Here is a 10280-nt window from a genome sequence, read left to right as displayed (position 1 = left end):
TCCCTCTCGATTGCCAAAGAAAACTAGTTTGTCCATTTATTTATTTATTTATTATTATTTTTATTTTATTATTATTTATTATTTATTATTATTATTATTTTTCACTACTAACATTAAGAGAAAATTATTACTATGTATTAAGGTGAAAACATTAGTTTTACAATTATTACTATTATTATTATTAATAAAAACCAAAACATGTTTCTCAGTTCTAGGTAATGGGAATCAATTCGTTCCTTTGCTATAATTGATTACAAGACGTCATGGTTCCTTCTGTTTTGATGTTCTTGAGAATTGCATGTCAAATAAAATTTGTTTCAGGGAAAAATAAATACTCTCAAATCTCAACAGGTTAACAAAGATTGAAAAAACGATGAAACTCGCAAATAATCATTTTTTCTCACTTCAAAATACAAAGTGAACATAACTTCAAAAATGATAATTAAATAAACATAATACAAAGATTATCGATATAACAATAATTAAGAAGGGTAATCAAGGGTAGAATAGTTAGCAAAACAACATTATGGATAGAAAGAGTAAAGGCCCAAAAGTCAATAATATCTTATCTTTAAGACTTGTGAGACATGTATTCTCAAAGGAGTTATCCACTTTTTGAAGCTACTGGCTTTCCACCACCGACATGTTCATGGTACAACCAATTACAGTATTCAGGAACATAAAACTTAAAAATGGTAACAAACATCAAAACAAGGTTAGTTCGTGGATAAGAAAAAGGTAAAAGATTGTAATGTATGTGAATATGTTGATATTGTTTAGGTTGGGCCAACACGAAAGCTTATGGAATGGTCCTAAGTTAGGGGACAAGTACATCATTTTACAATTATATATATATTCCTAGTAACTGTTCTAAATGATTGAGGACCAATGTAAAATTTTAAGTTTGTAGAAATTTCTCTTTGGAGGATTTATTATTTTTAAACGGAGGGTCATAATTTTTTTTTCTGTTATATTTTCGAAATTTGTCCCTAACCTAACACTCTTATCTTGTACCACATCTCTTTGACATGACACTGACATAATCTCTGCCGATTGCACGTGACTGTTGTCATTTTCTTACTGCTCCAAACCGTTCTATGGCTTGTTGGCTGCTGTTAGATTGCCTAAAAGGAGAAGTGAAAAAATAATAAATAAATAAATAAAAATAAGGGATAACTCACAATCGTTGATCCAAGAAAAAAAAAAATCTATAAATTATAAAGTTGTTTTCCAATGTGAGAAATCTTTATTAGGATGTTACATTGCATTTTAAATACTCATATAACCATCTTTTTCTTTTCATTGTTTAGGTTTAAAGTTGTTTTTATTATATTTCACCTTCTTACTATTCTTATCATTATTATATATATATATATATATATATATATATATATATATAAATCAAAACTTTATTTTATTATATAGTTTTATAATATTGAATTGAATTTTAAAATTAACTTTTTAAAATGATATTCAAATTTAATTTAAAAAGATCAGTTGAATTACCAAAATGATATCAAATAATTTATAAATATATAGTTTTACGTTATATTTCTTACAATAAATATTATTACACATTTTTATTAAATTAGTTAAATTTTAATAGTACTTTTGTCTTATGTGTGGCACATGGTTATGTTCATGTTTCAAATTTTATGAACTCTTGTGTAAGTAGGAAAAAAAATATGATCAAGTGATTATTTTTTCAATTTTGTCCTAGTGGGTGCTTTGTTCCTAAATAACTAAACATATAAAATTAGATTGGTGGCAAAAGAATATATCCACACATACGAAATTGAGTATGAGGAGACATTTGTCCCATCTTATAAAGGACAAGATTGAAAGTCAAGTGGACATGGTGAAGGCGGAATCATCAGGCCAACCATGAGCCCTTTTTCCAGTCAATGATCTTAACGAAGAAGAAGGACGGTAGCTGGCACTTCTGTTTCCAATCCAGTGACCTTAATGAAGAAGAAGGATGACAGTTAGCACTTCTGTGTGTCTGTGTCGATTACCGTGCCCTAAACAGAGGGCCACCGTCCCTAACAAATTTCCCATACATGTTATAGAAGAACTGTTGGATGAACTAAAGGGAGCTAAGTATTTCTCCAAGATTGATTTAAAGGCCGAATATCATCATATCAGAATGGACAAGAAGATGTTCACAAGACTGCTTTTCGAACGCATCAAGGTCATTTTGAGTTCCTTGTGATGTCATTTGGACTCACAAATGCACCAGCCACGTTTCAAAAAGCGATGAATAACCTATTACACAGTACCTCTGGAAGTTTGTGTTGGTCTTCTTGATACTTGGAGGGACCATTTGGAGTAGTTGGAATTGGTGTTGAAATGGATTCGTTATCTAGGCCACCAAATTTAAAAAAAGGAGTTGAAATGGATGGTGATAAGATAAGGGCAGTTTTGGAGTGGAAAGAACCAGAAAACTTGAAAGTGTTGAGGGGTTTCCATGGCTTGACGGGGTATTATAGGCGTTTTGTGTTGGGGTTTTGTGTTGGGGTATGGGAAATTGGCGAAACCACTAACCGAATTGTTGAAGAAAGGTCAGTTTGGATGGTCTAAACAAGCATGCACAGCCATGGTCAGATTGAAGGCTGCTAACATTGCCACCCATTCAAAGAAAGCTGCAAAGACAACTTTGGGAAGGCAAAAGATGGTATTAACGCTGCCCAAAGAGCTTGGAAGTTGCAAAGTAAGGAGCTCTGGTGGCTGCAACAAGATGATTTAAAAGTGCATAACGCTGAAGACCTTTGATGAAGAGTTGTTATTATTGCAGCAGAGAGTTAGGAAGAAGACAATGCACACTTGGGTGGCCATGGTCCTTTCTTTTGTAGTAATTGGTTTTTATTGTTAACTTGCATGATATTAGGAATTGTTATAAATAACATAGTAAAAAATGTGTGATTTTATATAAAAAACAAAGAGAATCAATTATTTTTTTTCTTATTTATTTTTCTTCTTATTTATTTTTCTTCTTATTGTAGCTTTTTAGTTTTAATTTTCTTTTTTTCCATTTTTGTTACTATACATGTTGTGTTTACTTTTCATAATTATGTGCTCTTTTGAGTTTAGTTTCCTTGACTCATTTATGTTACATTTATTTTCTTGTTCAATTTTAATTTTTTTCAATTTTGTTATTGTTGATTGTTTTCATGATGCTGTTATAGGAACTGTTGATTACTTTTTGTATGTGTAAAGTCGTTTTGTACATAACTGATTGATCTGTGTTGTTTAGGTAACCTTATTCACTCACACATTGAGGGCAATGTGTCTCTTAAGTGTGGGGGAGAGAAGGAGTAGTTAAAATCAGTTATGTACAAAAACAACTTTACACATTGATATATACAAGGCAAAACTAAAAGATTACAAAAAGTAATCAACAATTCCTAAAATTGCATCATGAAAACAGAATATACAATCTACAATAATAGAATTGAAAAAAAAATTAAAATTGAACAAGAATACATGTAACAGAAATGAGCTAAAAAAACTAAAATCAAAAGAGCACAAAATGTATATGCACAAAATTATGAAAAGTAAACACCAACACAAGAACACAAAAATGGAAAAAAAAAATTAAAACTACAAAACCACAATAAGAAGAAAAATTATTCAAATCGGCCACAAATTAGAATTGATTCTCTTTATTTTTATGTAAAACCACATATTTTCTAATCTGTTATTTATAACAATTCTTAATATTATACAAGTTAATAACAAAAACCAATTACTACAAAAAGAAAGGAAGGATAAAGAAATGACTTATTGGTATTTGTTTTGCTCCATGGCCAGTAAAGGTGTGCATTGTCTTTTTCCTAACTCTATGCTGCAGAAATAACAATTCTCCATCAAAGACTTTTAATTGGTTTTGCACTTACAAATCATCTTGCTGCAACCGTCACAGTTGTTGATTTTGCTACTTCCATGCTTTTTGGGCAGTGTTAACACCATCTTTTGCCTTCCCCAAGGTTGTATGTCTCTACAGCTTCCTTTGAATGGGTGGGTGACAATGTTAGTCATGTCAGCCAAAACAAAAAAATCAAAATCAATGTTCATCAGTGAACTATCAAACAATGCAGCTTCATTCAGACTGAAATCAGAGTCATCCATCATATCATCAAGCATTTTATCAGAAATTAGTGCATTAAAATCAGAATAACTACTATCGTGCATTTCAATCTGGTCTACCACAAAAATTGCATCCAAAATCTCAGAATGACTAGGCATAACAGCAGAAATATCAAGTAGAGGTTTCACAGGTTCAGTAAGCAAAGACTCAGTAATAGAAAAACCGCTCTGCACCTCAGCCAAATAGATAGGGAGTTTAAGTTTAGAACCCACCTGTACTAGCTTCTCAAAAATGACCTCACCAATCTCTACAGATTCAGCAGATTCATCATCCACGCTATCATAGAAAATGCTGTCAAGATTAGTACACACATCATTAACAACATCAAGAATATCCATGTATTTTACAGCAAATATTGAATCCAAGATGTGAGTGTGTATATGCATATCAGTACCAGGATCCAAGGCAGGTTTTATTGGTTCAAATCTTAAAAGATTAAAAGCATTAATTCCCCACTTGAGCAAAATGTACCTATGAGGATAATTCAAAGCCCCATTTGTGTATCATTTACTTCATCATAAACTACTGCAGCCTCATAATATAAATCTAAAAAAATAAAGAAAAGAAAATATGTTACAAACACTGTACAAAGAATGAAAAATAAAGAAAAAATGAATAAATGCTTATAGCATACTATTTAGCGATAGACTAACCACAATCAAGAAGGTTGCAGATTCTTGTCTCTGAAAGAATGAAAAATAAAGAAAAAATAAATAAATGCTTATAACATACTATTTAGCGATAGACTAACCACAATCAAGAAGGTTGCAGATTCTTGTCTCTGCCTTCCCAAAACTATCATCCTAGTAAAAACGAAAGAAAATCAAGAAAAAATATATTATAATGAGTGCAAAATAGAGTAGTTGGTTAAAAAGAAAGGACCCCATAATCATTTCTCAGTAGGATCTAAGTGGCCAAACCAACATGATAAGAAAACTATACCTCCTGACAATTGAGAGGACAACTCTTCAAACACTTCAACTAGGTCCGCGCTTTGAGGGCACTAGCTCTTCATTGGTTTCACGAACAACCTTACACACAAGTCAGAGATAATATCAAATTTATTATTTTAAATGGAAGGAAACAATTTCATTAAAAAAAATGGAAGACAGAAAACAAGTCAGTACATTAGGAAAGAAAAAAAAGTTCAAAAACCTGCAACAATTATTTTCAAGGTAAAATTTCTCCAAGGATGTCAGCTTAGTATGGAACAAGCAGGTCTCCACGAAGCTTGACAAACTCATTTTTTCTGTTAAAAAATGAATACATGCTTTATGTAAATTTTAAATAAATAAATAAATTCAAACATGCCACTAATTAAATAACAATTGCTTTGTCTAAGATGTTTATATTCTTCTGCACTTAGTAGATTTAGCTTTTCTAAGTTATAAATAAAACATCAAAGCCGCTATTTAAAGAGAAATTCCACATTCTTCAAGGCCACTCTCAAATAAGAATTGTAACAATAACCCATCTACGTAACAATTATATTAACAGATACAGAAGCTAAAGTAATTCACTTACCCCTAAGAGATGAGGGTGCTCCAGATAAAATATATGATATGAATTTTCCCCTTCCTTGCAAGTTCACACAGTAAAACAAGGGTCAATACCATAAAATGGACAAATTGGAATGAAAACTAGCTCAAAAGAGTGAATACCTTTCACAACAAAACAAAACTGTTTATGGTATGATCAACGGGCCAAGCCAGAAGCATCACATCGATTCAAAGGAGTTGCAGATACCTGAAAGAGGAAGAAAAGTCAAACTTTCAATTACTTCCTGTGTAAACATACATGATTGAATATTTGCACCAGATATTTTTCCAGTTTCACTGAAATGAATATCTTTCCCTATGAAATTCAATCAAATTAAGAGATTTCAGCACCAAATTTTAGAGGATCAGAAACCTAATGAATCAACCAAAACAATCAATATAATAAATTGGAAATCTTACAAAACGACTCGAATTGTCATTTCTTAATGTTTTTCCATTACCAAAGGCTACCAATTAGTCTGTAATATCTCGTTCACCGTTCCACTTCCACCCACCACCAAGAGTGACAGAGAACACAATGGATAAACCTCAATCTTTATTATTCAACCCAACATTAAAGGACTCTGAGATGTCCAATATATAGAAAACATAACAGAGGAGATTATTCTAGAAAAAAAGGTAAAATATTCTATCCTAACAAACTAACAAATAAAGTAACAAAATGTAATATTAGTGGGCTAAAGAAAATATGCCAGCTGTAGGCTAAAACAAAAATGTAGAAAACGTGTCTTTCTTACAAAGAGCAGGCAAGTATTGCATTGTTATTTTTGCTGTCTCGGTCTTTCCGGCTCCACTATCACCACTGAATATGTAGATAAAAGAAGTTATTGCAAGTTTTAATTCAAAGCGGAGACAAGGACGCTGTAGAAGTCAAGATTCTTGCACTCGAGGAGGGAAGGACGGGTCCTCAGGACAGTACTCGATGGAGTCGATGGAGGTGAGGCCTGGAGGTACTAGAGAACCGGTTTGCGGTTGGAGGTACTAGAGAACCGGTTTGCGGTCGGAGAGGGTGACGGAGGGGACGCCGGCGAAATTGTTGTGAATGTACTGTGTGCTTGAGGTGGTGGTTCTTGATGAGTGTAGCAGGGTTTCCAGAAGCATTTATAAGAGTCCATGCACTATAAATTTATTTGAAAAAGAATATCAACATTAACAGGCGGTTTTCTTTCAGAACCGTCCAAAATTTATTTCAAAAGAAAAAAAAAATGAAAATTTAATTGCGGCTTTATCATTTAGGTTTTGGAATCTGGATGTTTATTACTCAACTTTATTATTTTTCAAAAATTGTTTTTGTAAAAACCTAAAAAGATTAAATTTTAAAGTGATAGTCATTTAAAATAATAAAACTCAATTATTTTAATAAAAAAATTGATATAAATAGTTTTTGTTACAAATTATATCATATCTTTATAATTTATTTTTATAGAATTATTTGATTTCTTTGTAATAGTTATTTTTCTTTGTTATTAAGACTAGATATCATAATACTCATATTTGTAATAAGTTCTTTAATTTGAATTTGAATTTATCACTTTCTTAATTTGTATGAGTTGAGTTTTAGTTTTTTCTATTGATTTTTTCCGTTATATGTTGCATGTGAGCATTTTTCATTCGCATATGTCATTTTAGTCATTTATATAAATCTTTGTTGATCATAACGGTATGTCTTGATCATTATTGTGATGTTTATATGTGTAAATAACCATCATACATGTTAGTATGAGTTCCGCTCGTTAGGGTCTTGTGAGTTGTTGGTTAGGCAAATAAAGCTAATTGCATTGTTCTTAAAGTTATAAATTATCTTAAAAATTTTAATTGTATGATTGTATGGTGAATTGACTGAATGATTAATTACTATGGTGAGTATGATTTATTGAAATGTGTTTAGTCTTTTATATGACATAATTAAATTGTATGATGAATTTTAATGAAATGGAATTTGTGGTTTGAATGTTTGATTCGTGATTTTGTTGGTTTGAATTTTATTTTGTGTGTTTAAGAGAGTCATAATCTGAGTAATTGATCAAGTGGTGCGAGTTTTCATATTTAAAATTGTTTTAAACTAATTCACTAAGAAAAAAAAATACTCATTTGAATAATTGTATGGTGAATTGAATGACTTCAGGGTGACATTGAACGTCCTGTTTTGCAAATAGGATAGCGTAGAGCATTGGCAAAGTGATGCTGAATACCCAGCTTTATGAATGGTTTGGCCTTGAGTGATGCTAAGTACTCAATTTTATGAATGGTTCCATCTTAAGCGATGCCAAGGTGTCGCGAGCGTCGTCCTTGTACTGCAGGTTTGTAGTATTTTAACTCTAGGATGTTGGGCGCAAAAAAGTGTCATTAAACGCACATTTTTGCGAGATGAACAACACTAAGCAACATGACTGTAAGTGTCACCTTTTTTTCCAAGAGGTTTGACGCTATGAACATTAATTTTTATGTTTGAATTATCTTATTCTTTAACTATTTGGAATGAATTTACATTGGACTCTAAGTATGTTTAAAAGTAATATTATGTTTATTTATGTATGATTTTGTGAATGTTAAAATAATTGTTGATCTATGAACTTAGTCTGAAAATGGTTGGTACTAATTTAAGGATGATTAGTTGTGGTTTTGTTAGTATATACATATTGATGCGAGAGTTCAAATGTTAGAGATTATTATATCGTTCTAATAATCATTTGAGTTCAAGTATGGTAGAATGAGGTATGTGGTGAAAGACCTAGTAGGTCATAATCCAGGGACTTTACCTTAGTAAATGATATTACGAATTAACCTTGTGTGTGGTGGGATAAAACGTATTAATCGTGACTTTGCAAAGCAATAAAAAGTCATTATAAGTGTAAAACCTCACGAGATTTTCACAATGTTTGTATTTAGATAATTAAATCTAAAATGAGTCTTTATATATATGTATGATTGTTTTTATGAATGAGTGATGTATAATAATGTATTTATAGTTGTTTGATGAAAACTCTTTTATACATTAACTTATTTTGTTGTTTCTTGTATGTATGTTTGTTTATTTTAGGTGATCATCTTATTAGTGAGAGAAAATGAAAAATAAGTATCGAAATATTTCAAGTGGAGGACAAAAATATTAAAAAGTGTTTTTCTTTTGTCATCTAATATTTTTTTTAATTATTTTAGATATATTTTATTATTATAGTTAGTTAGTTTTAATACCTATATTAATACCGTATATTTATATTTCAAAGTAATTCATTTTATTTATTAATCTTATAATTACTCATTTTAACATTTGTTAAAATTGAAATGTTAACTATTAATAATTAAATTATAATTGTTAACCTTTATATAAAAGACAAAGATGTATTAAAATTTTGAGAGGTTTTATGACTCTTTTATTCTCAAATTTTCTGACAAAAACATATTTACAAGTTTATATTAAAACTCTTTTTAAAAACTGTGTATGGAGGAGATAGGGTACATTCGGAGGATCGGTCACACCGGTAGGGTGATCGGGTATATTGAAGGATGAATCAAATACCCTCATATATTACATTATATAGACGATCGGATGCACCGGCAGTGCAGTCGAGAAATCTGTTGATGGAGTTAAGTGGGGCAAAGCATAAAAAGAGAATAACATTATAACTGAAGATATCGGTTTGTTCGGGTGCACCGGTTGGGTGATCGGGAAGACCGAAGACCTGTTCGGGACATATCGTGTTAAATGGGTACAATATTATGCTACGGAGCAAGGCGTGGAACGAAAGTCTCGGCGAGATATTAGGGCCTGTAGCCTGTAGCTTCGCAGATGACTAGGAAGTTACCAACAGTTGTGTTGACTGCGAAGTGTAAGGGATCATGGNCCGAAATATAAGGGATCATGGCCCACTACGTATAGGCAGTTGCAGCCCATATCCAAAGACACACGTCTATAAATAGAAGGTAGAATGTCAGGTAAATGGTTGGATTTTTGACTAAGTACCATCATATTCGAGCTATTACTCTGCTAACTTGAGCGTCGGAGTGCTAACCTGCAGGTAGTAGCCGATCGGTGAAAGAAGCAAAGATCCTTAGTTATTACTAGATCGAGAGAGAGCGTACATTGCTGTCGTTTCCAGGAGGTCGTGACTTTGTCTCAGGCTTTCCATCCGAAACAAAAACTATAACAATAGAGTTCTTATTATTGTGTTTACCTTAAGGCAGGACTTCTAATTTTTCGACACTGTTTTCTATGACTCGTGCTTACCAATGCTTCCTATTCATTACGATAATTGCATTGTTTTCTGAAGTTGGAAAACACGTTTCCCTATAAATAATATACAATTTAATCTTATATTTATGGTACAATTAACTTAGATATAAATATTTTAATAATTAAGAATAATATTTACATTTTTCGAACGCTCCCGCTGAATAGTTATACTAGCGAATAGTCATTTATCATAATAGTACTTTATACAGTGAGTATGATGTAAAATTTGAAGCATCATCTTTCCAAAATAATATATATACGTAAAGTTTAAGAAAAATATTCTATTGATTTTTTTTTATTTCTTTCATTATTATTTTTAAGTTTAATAATGTTTTTCTTT

The 10280-nt window shown here is 31.3% G+C and overlaps 1 protein-coding gene across 1 annotated transcript; it reads right to left on the bottom strand.

Annotated features, from left to right (window-relative positions):
* Positions 1–739: 739 nt before the first annotated feature.
* LOC111242102 lies at positions 740–4650 on the bottom strand. Its single transcript, XM_022784366.1, has 2 exons — positions 3897–4650; positions 740–1124 (listed from the first exon to the last, which is right to left on the bottom strand). Exons 1-2 carry the CDS (start codon positions 4531–4533, stop codon positions 1096–1098), a joined length of 666 nt encoding a protein of 221 aa, XP_022640087.1. The 5' UTR covers positions 4534–4650; the 3' UTR covers positions 740–1095.
* Between the last annotated feature and the right edge of the window lie 5630 nt (positions 4651–10280).

The sequence above is a fragment of the Vigna radiata genome, chromosome 7 (assembly GCF_000741045.1).
Source record: "Vigna radiata var. radiata cultivar VC1973A chromosome 7, Vradiata_ver6, whole genome shotgun sequence".
NCBI lineage: Eukaryota > Viridiplantae > Streptophyta > Magnoliopsida > Fabales > Fabaceae > Vigna > Vigna radiata.
This window is presented reverse-complemented; position numbering and strand designations above follow the sequence as displayed.

Excerpts from the sequence above, each read along its gene's own strand:
- LOC111242102 (XM_022784366.1), bottom strand. The coding sequence starts at position 4,533 with ATGCATATACACACTCACATCTTGGATTCAATATTTGCTGTAAAATAC. Across the intron at positions 1,125-3,896 it reads CGGTTGCAGCAAGATGATTT|GCAATCTAACAGCAGCCAAC; the intron begins GTAAGTGCAAAA and ends TTCTCCTTTTAG.